The sequence below is a fragment of the Ostrinia nubilalis genome, chromosome W, assembly GCF_963855985.1.
Source record: "Ostrinia nubilalis chromosome W, ilOstNubi1.1, whole genome shotgun sequence".
In the NCBI taxonomy this organism is placed as follows: Eukaryota; Metazoa; Arthropoda; class Insecta; order Lepidoptera; family Crambidae; genus Ostrinia; species Ostrinia nubilalis.
This window is the reverse complement of record NC_087118.1, coordinates 4,335,301-4,354,220: the sequence shown is the minus strand read 5'-3', so window position 1 is coordinate 4,354,220 and position 18,920 is coordinate 4,335,301. Positions and strand designations below refer to the sequence as shown.

General features: G+C 41.6%; 1 protein-coding gene across 3 annotated transcripts; it reads right to left on the bottom strand.

Annotated features, from left to right (window-relative positions):
• Nucleotides 1-1,443: 1,443 nt before the first annotated feature.
• LOC135086265 (uncharacterized) lies at nucleotides 1,444-18,786 on the bottom strand. Of its 3 annotated transcripts, XM_063981069.1 has the most exons (3): nucleotides 18,490-18,786; nucleotides 3,989-4,156; nucleotides 1,444-2,262 (listed from the first exon to the last, which is right to left on the bottom strand). In XM_063981069.1, exons 1-3 carry the CDS (start codon nucleotides 18,707-18,709, stop codon nucleotides 1,475-1,477), a joined length of 1,176 nt encoding a protein of 391 aa, XP_063837139.1. In that variant the 5' UTR covers nucleotides 18,710-18,786; the 3' UTR covers nucleotides 1,444-1,474. The 3 variants fall into 3 exon arrangements, 2 of the variants coding, with proteins under 2 accessions (XP_063837139.1, XP_063837140.1); XM_063981070.1 differs by lacking the exon at nucleotides 3,989-4,156; XR_010260354.1 differs by lacking the exons at nucleotides 1,444-2,262; nucleotides 18,490-18,786 and adding an exon at nucleotides 4,868-4,955 and having other exon boundaries at nucleotides 3,297-4,156.
• Between the last annotated feature and the right edge of the window lie 134 nt (nucleotides 18,787-18,920).

Below are 18,920 nucleotides of genomic sequence, written 5' to 3'. Positions count from 1 at the left end.
GATATACCGCTTAGTTTAAAAGTTATTCCTTTTTCTTTACAATAGGTAATAGGAAGAAAAAAAATTCTTTAAAAAATTTAAAAAAAATCGCAAAAAATTTTTGACCTCTTTTTTGTCGATAAAAATACGTCTAGTTTCACCTATTTTCATATGTACACTTTAACGTGACTCACACTGTATAGATAGATAGATGATAGCTAGCGGCCGCCCGCGACTTCGTACGCGTGGATCCCGTTTTACCCCCTTCATCTATCTTAAGCGGTTTAGATTTTTTTCATACAAATGTTTTTTCCCGCTAACTCCCGTTCCCGTAAGATTTTTGCAATATCCTGTTGTAACTAAGCTTTAAGTTTACTAAGGTACCTGCATGCCAAATTTCAAGCGTCTATCTTACGCAATTTAGATTTTTTCATACATATGTTTTTTCCCGCTAACTCCCGTTCCCGTGGGAATTTTGCGGTATCCTGTTGTACCTAAGCTTTTAGTTTACTAAGGTACCTGCATACCAAATTTCAAGCGTCTAACTTAAGCGGTTTAGATTTTTCATACAAAAGTATTTTCCCGCTAATTCCCGTTCCCGTGGGAATTTCGGGAATTCCTTTCTTAGTGCACCTCTACGATACCTAAACTACGTCCCTTCCAAATTTCAAGTGCCTACGTTTAACCGTTTAGGCTGTGCGTTGATCTGTCAGTCAGTCAGTCAGTTTCTCCTTTTATATATTTAGAAGATAGATGATAGCTAGCGGCCGCCCGCGACTTCGTGCGCGTGGATCCCGTTTTACCCCCTTCATCTATCTTAAGCGGTTTAGATTTTTTTCATACAAATGTTTTTTCCCGCTAACTCCCGTTCCCGTAAGATTTTTGCAATATCCTGTTGTAACTAAGCTTTTAGTTTACTAAGGTACCTGCATGCCAAATTTCAAGCGTCTATCTTACGCAGTTTAGATTTTTCATACATATGTTTTTTCCCGCTAACTCCCGTTCCCGTGGGAATTTTGCGGTATCCTGTTGTACCTAAGCTTTAAGTTTACTAAGGTACCTGCCTACCAAATTTCAAGCGTCTAACTTAAGCGGTTTAGATTTTTCATACAAAAGTATTTTCCCGCTAATTCCCGTTCCCGTGGGAATTTCGGGAATTCCTTTCTTAGTGCACCTCTACGGTACCTAAACTACGTCCCTTCCAAATTTCAAGTGCCTACGTTTAACCGTTTAGGCTGTGCGTTGATCTGTCAGTCAGTCAGTCAGTTTCTCCTTTTATATATTTAGATAGATACTGAGTTTAAGATACATTTGCTTGAAACAAGTATTACACAATATGAAATATGAGTCTAAGTTAGATTTGGTTACAGGCAAAATGGTTATAATATAATAGTATGATACTCTAGATATTTTAAGTTATTATCAATGATAAATAAGATACATTACTCGGTTACAAGAAAGGTTAATACATAATGTACTAAGTTATTTAAGTAAGTTAATTATTATCTAATATTGGTAGAGGACAAATCTTCGGGAAGGACAGCTTGATGGTGGAGCCCTGGGATGTCTTCAGTGTGGCAACGCGAGTCACGCCGTCGCCCCCGGGGTGTGTCTCGATGATCCTTGCCAGTCTCCACTGGCATGGTGGAGTGTGCTTGTCCTTGATGAGAACTACGGAGCCCGCTGCCAGCGTGGGTCCCTTGGAGCTCTGCCACTTGCCTCGTTGTTGGAGTAGCCCCACGTAGTCTCTTGAGAAGCCCTTCCAGAAAGATTGGTAGATCTGTTGGAGTTGTTGAAAGTATTTAAGTCGGTTGGTTGGGACTTCGTCGTATTGGTAATCCGGCAGTGCCACTGGAGTTCTTCCTATTAGGAAGTGAGCTGGTGTAAGGACTTGGAATGTTTCGGAATCGGAAAAAGGAATGGGACATAAAGGTCTGCTGTTAAGGATGCCCTCTATCTGAATTAAAATTGTTGAGAAACCTTCATAGGTAAGTAGACTTTGTTTTAGGACACGCTTAAGATGATATTTGCAACTTTTGACAGCGCCCTCTGCCAAACCATTCATGTGAGGTGAGTAACTAGGTACAAACTTCCATTCGATACCTCGCTCGGTGCACGAAGTTGTCAATTCGTTAGAATTCGTGTTAAGAAAATCGTATAGCTCCCTTAACTCCCTGTCAGCACCCCGAAAGGTGGTGCCGTTGTCGCTCACCACCACTCGTGGCTTCCCGCGTCTGGCTATGAACCTTCTGAACGCTGACAGGAAGCTGTGAGTTTCTAGACCTGTAACAAGTTCAATATGTACGGCCCTCGTTGAAGAACATATAAAAATGGCAATATAGGACTTGTAAGTTTTGCAACCACGCCCCTGCCTGTCTTTGAGTAGAAATGGACCCGCATAGTCTAGTGCCACAGTGTAAAATGGCGGCGCTGGTTGCACTCTGTGACCTGGTAGGTCGCCCATAATAGGCGTCGGTGTATGTGGCTTGGCTCTGAAGCAAGGTACGCATTCTCTAAAAATGTTGTTGGCTAAAAGCTTACCCTTGATAGGCCAGTACTGCTCCTTCATGCTAGACAGCAGCAGCTGGGGTCCTGCATGCATGAGGCGGACGTGCTCGTTCCTCATAATTAGTTTGGTTAATGTGTGATTGCTGTGTAGTATGATGGGGTGTTTTTTGTCAAATTCGTAGTGTGATTGACTGAGACGTCCTCCCACCCTTATAAGATCATTATCCATAAATGGTTTAAGACTCAAAAGTTTTGAGGTTTTAGGTAATTGTGAGTTATTTTTAAGAAGTTTGTATTCGTTAGTAAATGATTCTATTTGTGTAAATATTATTAGTTTATTGGCAGCTTGCCTTTGCTCTTGGCATGAAATTGGCCCTGTAATTTTGTGGGTTTTATTTTTGCAGTTGTGTAAAAACCTTAGTACGAGTGCAAATATACGAAATAGTTTCGTGTCACTGGACCACCTTGAAATTAAATTGTTTATGAATGTGTTGTCGTTAGCCCTATTTTGTGTTGTGTTGCATAATGTTTTGTATGGGGAATGTTTTGCCTTTAGCTCAATTAATTCTTGGGTTTGCTGTTTATTTTGAGGCCACTCACCTTGTGGTTTACTCAAAAATGTTGGACCTTCAAACCAAAACTTAGAGGTAGTTGTGCAGTTAACTAATTTGTCAGGTAAAACCCCCCTTGAAAGCAAATCTGCTGGGTTTTCATTACTAGGAACCCAGCGCCATTTGGACTTGTCTGTTAGAGCTTGAATCTTGGTAACTCTGTTGGCTACAAATGTATTTAGCTTGTGAGGTTGTCTTTATCCACGCTAACGTGATAGTCGAGTCGGACCAGTATTGAATGTCGTTTATAGGGACTTTGAGTGATGACTGCAAATCCTTCATATTGACTGCCAACAATAACGCCGCACTTAATTCGAGGCGGGGTATAGTTTGAGTCTTTAGTGGTGCTACTCGTGTTTTTGAAAATAATAATCGAACTAGAGTTTGGCCTTGTGCATTGGTTGTAAGCACATAAATGGCCGCCCCGTAAGCTTGTGTGGAGCTGTCTGCAAACCCATGTAATTGGAAAGTTGTATAATTGCTTATTGTAACTACTCTGGGAATCTGTAATAATCTTAGGTATTGAAGTCCATTGTAAAATGTTAACCAATCTTTTAAAAGAGTTTGTGAAATAGGTTGGTCCCAATCCAACCCGTCCACCCATAGTCGTTGAATGAAGCATTTGGCAAGAATTAGGCATGGGCCTAATAGACCCAAAGGGTCGAAGATACTTGAAACTCGAGATAAAATAACTCGTTTTGTTACATTATTTGGTATAGGTTGCAAATTAATTGAATAATTCAAATTGTCGTTTTGGTTTGACCATTGAAGTCCTAATATTTTGTGCAAGCTATCCCCTGGTTGTCCGAGTTGGACGCTTTGTGATGTTGTACTTTCTGTTTGTGTAGGTAGTGCTTGTTGAATTTGTGATGAATTAGTTTTCCACTTACGTAGATGAAAGTTGGCTGTGCGCAGGACTCTGTCTACCTCCAGGGCGACCTGCGTGATTCTGTGCTCATCGTCACCTGAGAGAAGTAGGTCATCAGCGTAGAACTGCTCCTCGATCGCTGCGGCCGCTGCGGCTGCCACCGACAACTCGGCTGAAGACCGTGCTGCATCTGGAAGTTGTTGCAAAGCAGTGCGAGTTTCTTGTGCCAAATGCAGTAAGCAGCGTGTTGCAATGTGCGGCGCAGGTTTCAGCCCAAAGCTGAGTGTTGTTAATTTGAAAGTTTGAAGCTCATGGTGAGGCTCCTCCCTCCACAGAATGCATTGCAGAAGTTGTTGATCAGCATTTATGTGTATGCAACAAAACATTTTACGTATGTCGGCGTTAATTACATATTTGTGCAATCGAAAACGTAATAAAATGTGATTTAGTGTATCCTGTTTGATTGTGCCCTTGTGCAAAATATCATTCAGAGAATACCCGGACGAAGTTGGACAAGAAGCATCGAAAACTACTCTCAGGGGTGTGGTAGACTTCTCTAGGTTGACAACAGCATGATGTGGTAAGAAATTAAGCGGGACGTCAGAGGAAGTACATTTCTCCATGCGCCCTGTTTGTTCAAATTCTCTCATAAATTGAATATACATTTGCTTAAACTCATCGTTTTTTGAAAATTTTCGTTCTAATGAATGGAATCGTTGTTGGGCAATGTGCTTAGATTGACCCAAATTACTAATAGGAAATTTGAATGGTAATTGTATTACAAAGTTGCCCTCAGCAGTGCGAGTGTGTGTCATGAACACCTTCTCACATACTTTGTCATCATAGGACACTTGATCATTATGGGGAGTGAATGGATTTTTAATGATAAATTGCATCGTACCTGTATGGGACTTGCTAAAGACCCTGATACTATCCAGCCCAGCTTTGTCTTTTGTAATATAGGACAGCCCTCTCCCAGACTATGCCTTCCAAAGTCTAAAGACTATGCAGTCGTCGTTCGAACGCGATCGGGGGAATACGCGCTCGTTGTTCTATCGGTCATCCAGTGATACTCAACCGCGGGGCCGCACTACGTATATTATAATCCTTATAATATATTTTTTAGTGAAAATGTTCACATGTGCAAGGTGTGGAAGTAACGTGTCGGATGGTCCGGCGTGTAGTTCATGCAAACGCCAATTCGACTTTCCCTGTGCTGGCATCACGGAGACCAATTTTCGCAAACTCGGCGATAGGAAGGCCGCCTGGCGCTGTAACGATTGTAAGAATACCCAGTCTCCTGCAACTGCGTCAAAAATCAATCCTGATATTGCAGCGCAAATTGGCGAAATACGGATTGCTCTTGCGAACATCACGAAGCAACTCACCCCTTTAGCGGCACTTGTTGAAGATGTGAAGACCATAAAGTTGGAAATGTCAAACCTCAAGAGCTCAATTGAATTCGCTCGTGAAACGGCAGATCAGCTATCTGCGACAGCAAAATCGTTGGAGGGCAGAATTGTGCAAGTTGAGGAGCATACTAACTTGATTCATACTATGGCAGCGGACTTGAACAAATTCAAGGAAGACCTTCAGGACAAAGAGCAATGGGCACGGGCTAATAATGTTGAAATAAGAGGGGTTCCACTTAAAAAGACTGAGAACCTCTATGATATCGTGGGCCTAATCGGCAATATCATAAAATGCCCCGTACGTAAAGAGGACATCAATTACATTGCCCGGGTCCCGAGCCTCAAGTCGGACTCTGAGAAGTCCATTATTATGTCACTTCATAACCGGTACAGTAAGGAGGAGTTTATATCAGCGGCACGTCAACACAGGGAACTCCCTGCTTCTCAGCTGGGGTACAGCGGCGGTGGCAATGTTTACATTAACGACCATCTTACGTTATATAACAAAGGTCTCCTTAAGAAAGCAAAAAATCTTGCCAAAGAAAAAAACTACAAATACGTTTGGATAAAACATTGCAAGATTTTAGTCAGAAAATCCGATACATCGCCGACGTTCCGGATAAAATCAGAGAAGGACCTTTTAAAATTCACATAATAATAATTGATTGCTTGAAATTTCCCTCTCTGTATACCCTGGTTAAAATTAAATATTTCTTAAGATTATTTTTTAAGTGTGAATATTATAGTTGTTGCGCCCGCGGTGTGGGAGGCCCTGACTCTTTTGTATTGCTTATCGGAACTCGCTACCTGCTCACGGCGGTCGTTAGTGAATGCTCCTATGCTATTAATAACTGCCGTAACCGTATGTATTTAAAGTCTATGTTTCATTGTAACTCACACGAGATGGCACGAAATATTTTTCTCACAAGTAAAATGATGTACTATCACAGAATAAGTAATAGTACAGGTACAGAAGGATTACTCCGCAAGACGATTTAAATAAATGCGAGTCTTGCTACGACGCGATACAGTGGAATTCAGCTCGCACAGCACTACGTACCTACAATTTTATTCACCTACAAGTTTTGTCTCTTTCTATCGCGTGCCTCTGAACTCTTCTTACGGTGTTAGGGTTGCTGTCTAGTGAAAAAATAATTAATCTACTTATTTGTAATGAGGTACGTATGTAGGTAAGTATGCATTCATTATGGAAAACCTTGGGAGAGGCCTTTGTCCAGCAGTGGACGTCTTTTGGCTGAAACGAACGAACGCATTCTGAGCAGTAGTCATGGTAGGTTAGGTTCCTATACTATCCTAAGAATTATTGATTACCTACATGGCCAACATACCTTTCAGCATCTTTGGGAACCGAAAAAAAATAAAAATCCGGTAGATTTCTTTTCGAATTTGAACACCCGAACGCCGCACAATATTTCTTTCTCTTTATGTCCATTTTTAAATAATACTTCGATCATAGAATTATAATCATACTACAACGCACGCCAGCGTCCTGACGGGCGCGCGCGTGACACTCGACTGATATAATACCCGCCGGCGGGGCGCTTCGCTGTAGGTAATTATCGGATGTACCGCGCGGAGTGAGCCAGGCCTGGTACTATTTTGTTTATCTGCTGTTGATGCTCGCAATATATCGGTTATTTATTTTACCTCAGTTGATTTTAACCGTCATAATACCAACAGATTGGCTTGTATCTCACTTTAGAGAGACTTATCAGCCGCTTTCCATGTGTAAATATTGTACATTCCAGACCAAATACATAACCACCATTAAATCCAACGCAGTTATTGTTTATGATACATTTCGCTATTAATATTTTTTATCAGAATGCCCGGGGGCTGCGCACGAAGGTCAATTTGTTTAAAAGAAACGTGGCTTTGAATTGCTTTGACATAATATCAATAACGGAAACTTGGTTATTGGATGGCATCGCTGACAGTGAGCTTTTTGACGAGCGGTACTTAGTATGGCGCGACCGCGACTACCAGTCCACAGGGCAGCGGCTCGGCGGCGGCGTGCTCCTGGCCGTGCGCCGGGAGCTCGCCGCCGCCGGGCAGCCAGCCTGGCACTCCTCTGCAGAGGAAAATGAAAATGAAAATATATTTATTGCCAGAATCAAACAATACAATAACTAAAAGACAGACCTCCACACTAGGCATTGCCTGTCCTGTGGAGGAAAGAATAACGATTAACAGGTAGAATTAAGTACGGCTAAGCTGAAGCGTTATTTAAGGAACCAATAAATCGAAATATGAAAAGTACACAGAAGACGAAAAGGCATCAGGGATGGATGTAGGGTGTGTGCTGTTGTGTGTAAAAGTGTAGATGTGTTGTGTATTAGTGTGTGTGTGTGTGGGGGGGGGGGGGGGGGGTATTTTCTTCTTCAATTATTTATTCTAATAAATTCTTCAGACTCATCATATGTCCAGTTCATCAGGGTCCGTGAGACGAGAACCTTTGCTTCTCTGACCGTGCAGTATTTATAATCACACAACCTGACAAGTTTATTGTAGATGTGTGGGAAGAGGAAGTTACCAAAACGCCGAGCAAATGAAGTTTTTACAGCGGGACAGGGAACTCTAAAAACACGCTTTTCGAGCAATTCGCAGTAACAATCTGAGTTCAGAACAGATTTGTGCATGGACACAGCAACCCTTAAGTAAAAGAGTCTTCTGACGCTGAGAACCTCGGCATCCCTGTATAAGGCTACTGTCGAGTATCGGATAGGTTTCTTTAGCGCCACTTTTAAAACTGCTCTTTGGGCTCTTTCGAGAGATATAAGAGTAGTAGATGCCGCTCCACCCCAGGCTCGAATACAGTAACCCAGGACAGACTGACCCAAAGCCATGTATACAGATTTCAGGGTTGTACCATCAATTGAGTCCCCAAGATTTCTCATTACGTAGATTAGTTTCCTAACTCTCCTTGACATAGCACCGATGTGATCTCTGAACGTAAGTTTATCATCCAATATCACCCCCAGATACCTGATAGTCTCCGATTGTTCGATTTGTTCGCATTTGCAGGTGCCACTGTGAGAAAGAGATGGGCAGCAGATTGAGTGAAGTTTCAAAGATTGCCCTTCCAAGGGTGCCGATGCAGCAGTTTTGTGAAAGCGGAGAAACTTTGTTTTTTTTAGTATTGAGAGAAAGCAGATTAGAGTTAAGCCAGTCCGCCACCACCATCATACCATCCTCGGCTCTCATGTGGGCCTTTTGCCAAGACTTGTCATAAAAGATAAGTGCTGTGTCATCAGCGTAGCACAAGATGTCAGCATTTTTCAGTTGGAGAGAGGTAATATCATTCATATAAAGAAGAAAAAGGGTGGGGCCAAGAATGCTGCCTTGCGGAACACCAAAAGTTATCGCTTTCAACTCACTAGTATGTTCGCCAATCTTGATGCATTGCTGACGGTCCGTCAAGTAACTGGTGAACCATTTTAGAGCGTTACCACGAATTCCGTAAGACTCAAGTTTCTTAAGAAGGATGGGAATGGAAACCGAGTCAAAAGCTTTTGACAAATCGAGGAAGACACCGATGCAACTCTGCCCAGAATCAAGGTGAGAGGAAACAATATTTGTTAAGAGAGTAACAGCATCCTCTGTGGATTTACCCTGGCGAAAACCAAACTGCCGACTCGAGAGCATGCCATTAGTCTCAATGAAAGAAACAAGACGTTTATTTATTAATTTTTCGAGCAGCTTAGAGATACTTCCGAGCAGCGATATAGGACGGTAGTTACCAGGGCTATCTTTAGGTCCATCCTTGTATATAGGAACTACGGCTGCAATTTTCCAGACTTTCGGGAAAGTACCCTCTTCAATACTCCTGTTAAAAACAACAGCCAGTGGCTCAGCTATTACATGTGCAGTTGCTTTGATAATTTTGTGATTTATATTGTCGAGTCCCGGAGTACTATCTGGTTTAAGCATTTTTATGAGATCTAATATTTCTTGTGCATCTATGGGTGATATAAAAAAGGAGCTCAATGGTGAAGGTGGGTTATGTATATTTGCCTCTGCGGTTAGCGTTTCATGAGTTTTGTGAAGTCTCTGCAGGATGGAATTTGCAAGATCTTGGCCAACTGACGTGAAGTACATATTACACTCATTGAGAGAGTCTTTTACATTACTTTTTATTTTTAGGAGCTCCTGAGGGGAGTCACCTTTGTTTTTTAGAGATCTATGGGATATCCGATTTACACATTGCCAAAGTTTTTTGGGGATGTTCCTATTTTTGTTAAGTTCTGCGCTCTCATATTCCGCCTTCAATTTACGAAGCAGACCGATGTAAAAATTTCTATACCTCGAGTAGATAGTTTTTTTGATTTGGTCATTAGGGTATTTTCTTACTTCAGCATGTAGCCTGTCTTTATGAATGGAACACCGAATTAGACCCGGCGTCATCCATGGTTTGATGTTGAATTTACTATGGCTGATTTGGACCACACGGGAGTTACCGGATACTAAATCTGATAGTGTAGACGAGAACCTGGAAACCACGTCGTCAAGTGAGGAGCAATTAACTATAGCAGGCCAGTCGATTTGCTCTGCAGCTTGTGCAAGACCATCAAAATCAATTTTAAGCATTTTTCTTTTAAAGGGAGGCGGTCTGGGTAAGTCCGGTGAGATACCTGCCATGATCAGACTATGATCCGTAAGGTCTACGGGACAGACAACAGCTTCTGCTTTGGTTGTTGATGGGACAAAAAGGTGATCAATACAAGACTGACAGTGAGTAGGGGAGTTTATGCTTGATATCAGATTGTGCTCGGCCAGTGAATTTAGATAGGCTGATGAGTTGACATCGTCTGTTAAGATGTTTATGTTCGTGTCTCCGACGACTATTACACAAGGGTTGCGATTGATTGATGAGAGGGTCCTCCCCAAAGAATAGATGAAGCTATCTGGGTTCGTGAAAGAAGGTGATCTATATAGGGCAATAAGAGTAAAAGCATTCGGAATATCTAGCATGAGGCTGTTCGCGTCTTCAATTTCAGGTTCTGTAACATTACCAGACCATTTGTTATTTACATAGATGTCAGCATTTTTCAGTTGGAGAGAGGTAATATCATTCATATAAAGAAGAAAAAGGGTGGGGCCAAGAATGCTGCCTTGCGGAACACCAAAAGTTATCGCTTTCAACTCACTAGTATGTTCGCCAATCTTGATGCATTGCTGACGGTCCGTCAAGTAACTGGTGAACCATTTTAGAGCGTTACCACGAATTCCGTAAGACTCAAGTTTCTTAAGAAGGATGGGAATGGAAACCGAGTCAAAAGCTTTTGACAAATCGAGGAAGACACCGATGCAACTCTGCCCAGAATCAAGGTGAGAGGAAACAATATTTGTTAAGAGAGTAACAGCATCCTCTGTGGATTTACCCTGGCGAAAACCAAACTGCCGACTCGAGAGCATGCCATTAGTCTCAATGAAAGAAACAAGACGTTTATTTATTAATTTTTCGAGCAGCTTAGAGATACTTCCGAGCAGCGATATAGGACGGTAGTTACCAGGGCTATCTTTAGGTCCATCCTTGTATATAGGAACTACGGCTGCAATTTTCCAGACTTTCGGGAAAGTACCCTCTTCAATACTCCTGTTAAAAACAACAGCCAGTGGCTCAGCTATTACATGTGCAGTTGCTTTGATAATTTTGTGATTTATATTGTCGAGTCCCGGAGTACTATCTGGTTTAAGCATTTTTATGAGATCTAATATTTCTTGTGCATCTATGGGTGATATAAAAAAGGAGCTCAATGGTGAAGGTGGGTTATGTATATTTGCCTCTGCGGTTAGCGTTTCATGAGTTTTGTGAAGTCTCTGCAGGATGGAATTTGCAAGATCTTGGCCAACTGACGTGAAGTACATATTACACTCATTGAGAGAGTCTTTTACATTACTTTTTATTTTTAGGAGCTCCTGAGGGGAGTCACCTTTGTTTTTTAGAGATCTATGGGATATCCGATTTACACATTGCCAAAGTTTTTTGGGGATGTTCCTATTTTTGTTAAGTTCTGCGCTCTCATATTCCGCCTTCAATTTACGAAGCAGACCGATGTAAAAATTTCTATACCTCGAGTAGATAGTTTTTTTGATTTGGTCATTAGGGTATTTTCTTACTTCAGCATGTAGCCTGTCTTTATGAATGGAACACCGAATTAGACCCGGCGTCATCCATGGTTTGATGTTGAATTTACTATGGCTGATTTGGACCACACGGGAGTTACCGGATACTAAATCTGATAGTGTAGACGAGAACCTGGAAACCACGTCGTCAAGTGAGGAGCAATTAACTATAGCAGGCCAGTCGATTTGCTCTGCAGCTTGTGCAAGACCATCAAAATCAATTTTAAGCATTTTTCTTTTAAAGGGAGGCGGTCTGGGTAAGTCCGGTGAGATACCTGCCATGATCAGACTATGATCCGTAAGGTCTACGGGACAGACAACAGCTTCTGCTTTGGTTGTTGATGGGACAAAAAGGTGATCAATACAAGACTGACAGTGAGTAGGGGAGTTTATGCTTGATATCAGATTGTGCTCGGCCAGTGAATTTAGATAGGCTGATGAGTTGACATCGTCTGTTAAGATGTATATGTTCGTGTCTCCGACGACTATTACACAAGGGTTGCGATTGATTGATGAGAGGGTCCTCCCCAAAGAATAGATGAAGCTATCTGGGTTCGTGAAAGAAGGTGATCTATATAGGGCAATAAGAGTAAAAGCATTCGGAATATCTAGCATGAGGCTGTTCGCGTCTTCAATTTCAGGTTCTGTAACATTACCAGACCATTTGTTATTTACATAGATAATTACACCTCCCGATTTGTTGATAAACTTAGTGGAACTGTAGCACTTATACCCCTCAATCTGTTTTAATATGGACGAGTCATTCAACCAGCATTCACTGAAGACTATGACGTCAAATGGAGTGTTCAACCTCTGAAGAACAACTAAAAAACTCTCAAAATTACGTTGCATACTCCGTATGTTGGCGTGTAAAATTTTAACAGAATGTTTACTTAAAATTTTACCACAATTTTCAATAATAGGAATTAAGTGGCATTCAACATTTAGAGATTGATCAATTTCAGTCAAGAGCTCAAGGGTATCCATAGTAGTAAGTAAAATATATTAGAGTTATGTTTAAGATACGTGTTGAGTTGAACGCCATCAAAAACTGTGTGGTGCTGAGGAGTAGTGTGGTTATTGTGATTGTGTACTTCATAACTAAGTGAGTGAGTGTACGCGGAGTGTGTTTGTAGTGAGAGTAAATGGCAAAACTGTGAGACTGAATTTGAAAAGTGTGGTTGTATTTTAAAAACAGAGGTGTGTGTGTGTAATGAGTGTGTAGTCTGAGAAGATGCCCGTCTATAACAATGAAGAATAAATATAACAAAATACAACACATAGTCTCAGGAGAGACCGTTTGGGGCAAATTATGAAACCGTAAAATACATATTATTATAAAGCATTGCACAAAAAGGCCATACAGCCGAAGAAGGTAGTTATTTGCCTCTTGCAGCAGACATCCTTTCCAGGTCCTCAAAACTGCGTATGTGAATAGGTGGACTGCCCTCCTTGCCTTCTCCTCTCCTGATGTAGACGTTCCCGTGGCGGGTGCAGCAGTATTTGTAACCGTTGTCACGCACAAAGTTCCTGGCGCCACGAAAAAGACGTCGGCAGTCACTTGTAAGCCGCTCATTTACGTACACTCTTCTTTGCGGTCCGGACGCCACTATGTCCTTACTATCAAGCGAGCGGCGTGTTTTTGCTTGTTTAATAAAGTCCTCTCGCTTACTTCTTCTCGTGAACGAGACAACCAGAGGGCGCGGCAAACGGTTTGTGTCACCTGAATCCTCCTTAAGCCGAGGCCCAGTCCGTGACACATAATTAAGATCGCGCTCATCTAGGTCTAAGCCAATTTTGACGGCTGTTGTGAGAACGAGGTGGTAAGGGTTTTCATTTGGGGTTTCAGTAATACCCAAAATCTCTAATTCTGACTGGAGAGATATATGGGCTTGTCTATTTAGTTGATCTTGCAAATGCGCGACCTGTGTCTTGAGGAGCTCATTTTCTTTTTCTTTTACTTTTTCAGTCTCCTCCAAAGATTTAATACGCAGGTCGTAGTCCGCCAGTTTGGAGATTAACGCATCGAATCGTTCGGCAAAATCCGACTGCATCTTAATCATACCTTGATGTAAGAGACGAATTTCTGAGGCAATCGAGTCAAGGCTGGCCGGGGCCGAGCAAGGTGCATCATTTTTGAAACTTGGGATAGATTTACTTTTATCCCGGAAGGTAACATTCTGCCTAACGGGAGTGTCGGTGTTGTCACCGCCCCTCTTTGCCAACGCCCGACAGTCTGGGCACGTCCAGTCTTCCAGCTGTGAAGGGGTTAAGCGCAAAGCATTGGCGCATGATTTATGAAATACTTTCATACAGCTATCAGTTGTGCATACTATGCACTCCTCCTTTGATATGGGTTGCAGACAGCCCGAACACTTCATGTTGATTGTTGACAATAACAAGCAAAGAAGTGATATTGGTTCTAAAGTACGCACGGACCGACTCGTTCGACCGGCGCGAAGCGGGAGGTGTAGTGTAGATTGCGGTGACTCACCGTTCCGTAGCGCTTCGCCGTCTGTTGCCGTCCGCAGCCGCAGTGCGTAGGTATTTGAATTTTGCAACGGCAAGTTAGCTTCTCACTGTGATAACTCTTCAACCACGAAACACAGCCAAAAACAAATCGGATCAGCAGCTTCCGAGTGTGCACAGCTCCACGATAATACCAATCAATGCCAAAAAGTGTTAAATACTTTGCACTTTTCGATTCATTGAACGCGGACGAACGGAATTGAGGTGTTTACCGCTCGCCGTACGCGGCGTTATTCTTGTTGTATGGGTTACCGTCTCGTTCCGCACTGGAGGCGGTCTGTTGACATTGCATTTGTGTACAGTCTTCTTCTCTTCTTCTTTTCAGCCAAATGACGTCCACTGCTGGACAAAGGCCTCCCCCAAGGTTTTCCACAATGAACGGTCCTGCGCTGCCCGCATCCAGGCTCTTCCCGCGACCTTTACCAGATCGTCGGTCCACCTAGTAGGAGGCCTGCCCACGCTACGTCTTCCAGCCCGTGGTCGCCACTCGAGAACTTTCCTGCCCCAACGGCCATCGTCTCTACGAGCTATGTGCCCCGCCCACTGCCACTTGATTTTAGCAATTCTGCGAGCTATGTCGGTTACTTTGGTTCTCCTGCGGATCTCCTCATTTCTGATTCGATCACGCAGGGAAACTCCGAGCATAGCCCGCTCCATCGCCCTTTGGGTGACCTTGAGCCTTCTTATGAGGCCCATAGTAAGCGACCACGTCTCAGATCCGTATACCATCACTGGCAACACGCATTGGTCAAATACTTTCGACTTAAGACACTGCGGTATTTCGGACGTGAGTATATGGCGAAGCTTCCCGAACGCTGCCCATCCGAGTTGGATTCGACGATTGACCTCTTTCTCGAAGTTGGACCTACCTAACTGGACTGTTTGTCCCAGGTATACATAATCTTGTGTACAGTATATTTATGTAATCAGAAGGGTGGCAATTCAATGAATAATCAGCTCAATAATTTTACGAGTAAACTCGGGGACTGCTTTCTCTCCGCCCCGACCGATCTTTTTATGGTCCTAGGAGATTTTAATATGCCAAATATTACTTGGAATCCACAGGATAATGGACTGCTGGAGCCTCAAGGCACATTAAATGAATGTCAGGTTAGTTTTTTGGATACAATTGTTGAATGTAATCTTGACCAATACAATAATGTACTGAATATCCATGACAGGCTATTGGACCTTGTCTTCTGTAACAAACATGTAATAGTGCAGCCTAGTGATCATCCTCTTGTTCCAGAAGACTCCCATCACAGATCAATCTGCATAGAATTGACTCTTGACATACCTAGTTTTTTAACTGTAAACAAGCGTACTCTGTTTGACTATAAAAAGGGAAATTATGATGAAATTAACTCAAAACTGTCAAAAATAGACTGGAATGAAATTCTATTGAGTGGTTCTATAGATGACTGTGTTAGTAATTTTTATAGCATTCTAACTGATCTTCGTGACACATTTATACCCCATAAAATTGTTTCCAGCTGCACTTTCCCCGTTTGGTATGACTCCGCGCTTAAAAAGGTTCTCAAAGAGAAATTTAAATATTTTAAGAAATTTAAAAAATATGGGAATCTATATGATTATGAAACTTACGCATTTCTTAGAGATCGAGCAATAAAATTAGAAAGTCAATGTTATCAATCGTATTTGAGTAAAGTGGAAGAGTCTGTTGTAGATAACCCCCGTTTGTTCTGGTCTTACACTAAGTCGCTAAACCGACCCTCTCACGCGCTACCTTCAGTGATGAAATACGAGGATCGGACCGGAGATACGGGGGTGTCTGTATGCAACCTATTCGCTGAATATTTCCAATCGACTTTTCTTGCCCCTAATGCAGCCAACTGCTCTCCAAATCTCATTAATCAGTATAATGAGAATTCCCATTTAAGTGATATAATTATAAGTCCAAATGAGATCGAAATATTGTTGAAAACCATTAATCTGAATAAGGGTGCTGGACCCGACAGCATAACCCCCTCTTTTATTAGACAGTGTGCAAGTAATTTAGTTTCTCCGTTGTGTATTATTTTTAAACGATCCTTAAGTGAAGGCACAGTTCCAGTTTCCTGGAAGACTGCGTTTGTAACGCCTGTGCATAAAAGTGGTGACCGATCTAATATAAAAAATTATAGACCTATATCCAAACTGTGTATCTTTGCCAAAATATTTGAAAGAATTGTTTATCGTCAGGTCTATGCTGCTTTGAAGTCGTCTTTTTCTCCGGAACAACACGGATTTTTGTGTTGGCGATCCACGGTATCCAATCTTTTGGTATTTAACGATTATACCTCATCAACTATGGACTCAGGGTCTCAGGTAGACTGCATATTTACCGATTTTAGGAAAGCATTTGATCGGATAGACCACCTACTGCTCTTGGAGAAACTGTACAAAGCTGGTATTCACGGTAACTTATTCAGATGGTTCTCGTCGTATATTAGTAATAGATCCCAGGCAGTTGCAATAAATGGGTTCACGTCAGCTTGGATGTCAATACCCTCTGGAGTGCCACAAGGGTCTTTACTAGGACCCTTACTCTTTATCGTATTTATTAATGATATTGCCTCCTGTTTCCAGCATGCTAAGGTATTGTTGTATGCTGATGACACAAAAATATTTATGCCTGTTAAAAGCAATTCTGACTGTGACCGCTTGCAGTGCGACTTGACCCATTTCGTGGAATACTGTGCTCAGAACAAGCTTGATTTGAACGTCTCGAAGTGTTATGCAATGACTTTTTCGCGCAAACCTAACCCTATGAACTACCAATACACCATGCATAATAAATTGCTCACCAAAGTCACGTCTATGAAAGATCTTGGACTAATCCAGGACTCTAAGCTTATATTTGATAAACATATCGATCATGTGATTAAAAAAGCGTCAAGGTCTCTTGGGTTCGTTATTCGCTCTACAAATAAATTTAAATCCATCAAGCCAATAAAAGTTATTTATTGTGCCTTCGTGCGCAGCATCCTCGAATATGCCTCCGTGGTCTGGAGTCCGCAATACAATGTTTATATCTCCCGCATAGAATCCATACAAAAAAGATTTTTGCGGTATCTACAATTTAAGTGTAAAGTTATTGATCATGGCTATGAAACGAGATGTAGAAGATATCATTTCCTACCTTTAGAAAAAAGACGGCAAGTATCCGATATTTCTTATCTGTTGAAAATTGTTAGTGGCGATGTCGACTGTCCAGATCTATTACAAAAAATAGATATCTGGGTTCCAAGAAAACTACCAGTAAGACGTACTCAGCCGCTAGCAATTCCCAAAGTTAACACAAATTATCGCCTCAACTCTTTTTTTATTCGTGCGAGTAAATGTTTTAACGATATATCAAAAAATTATAGTGATCTAGAATTATTTCGAACCAAACCCACTACTATAAATAAATTATTCAATTCAAACTTTTTCGACTCCCACTCCAGCGGCGCTTAAAAAGTATTGTTGACTGTTAAGTTTTCACTTGTAAATTATTTAAATGTCTGCTATGGCATATGGTCTATTTGCATCTTGACTTCCATTTGCGATTACCTATAAATGGCTAAGCAGATACATAATTTAAGGTCCCATTATTTGTATTGTAATGCTGTTGGTTTTCCGAATAAAATAAAATAAATAAATAAATAAAGCACAATAAGTTGTAAAATAGCTCGGCGCCAATGAGTAGGTCAACCTCACCCGCTGAAGAGAAGTTCTCGTCTGCCAATTTGATGTGAGCTGGAATGTTCAAGAGTTCAGTTATTTTTGGTGAATTATAATTTGGTAGGTTACAAATTTGTGGCACAATTAAACAAGTCAGCTTTGTTTGAAATTGTCTATCATTTGACTCAATATTGAGGTTACAATATTATTTTATTTTGGTTGAAGTATCATTGAAACCTATCACTTCCATATTGACATTTCGTTTGGCTAGTTTCAACAATTGAAAGGCCTTTTCTGAAATAAAATTGGATTGTGAGCCACTATCTAGTACTCTCAAGTTGTGGGTTTGATGTCGCGAGTCGTATGCTCGGACCATTGCTGTAGACAAAAATACAATTTTTTGATTTTTGGTTGGTGCGGTGACCGCATTATTATGTGTATGAGTATTGATTGAACCTGCATTTGCTGCTGGCTGTACATGTTCCCTCACTGGCACTTGGTTATTTGATTTATTGGTTTGGTGAGAGTGCAGCGAGGTACCTACTTGAAATTGGTTGTGCAACATGCATTGTAGAAGGAGTCACACTGTCAATATGTAACAGTGTGTTGTGCTTACCTTTACAGTACTTGCAGTGCGAAGAGCGACAATTGCTCACATTGTGATTGTTGCCTAGGCAGTTTGTACACAAATGAAATGATTTTACAGCCCTATAGCGTTCCCTTGCATTCAGAGCCAAGAAATTGTTACATTGGTAAAGATAGTGCCTACCTTTACACTGCGGACACGAAGGATTTACAATTGGCTTTGAGGATGTGGTTACCAAACTTTTCCGTGCCTCCGGGCCCCCAGGTTTAGTGGCATTCAAGTTGTCGAGAATGTCAGCTCGCCTCCGTATAAAGTTTTTGAAGTCCTGCAACGAAGGTAGTACATTTGAGCTTTGGTTTTCCTCCCATGATCGTTGTAGCGAGGAAGGTAATTTGTTCGACATAAAATAAATGATAATTAAGTCCCAATCATCAATGGGAATGTTAAGTGTGTGAAGTGATCGCAGATGTTTGTTTATATTATCAACTAGCGGCCGCCCGCGACTTCGTACGCGTGGATCCCGTTTTACCCCCTTCATCTATCTTACGCGGTTTAGATTTTTTCATGCAAATGTTTTTTCCCGCTAACTCCCGTTCCCGTGGGAATTTTGCAAT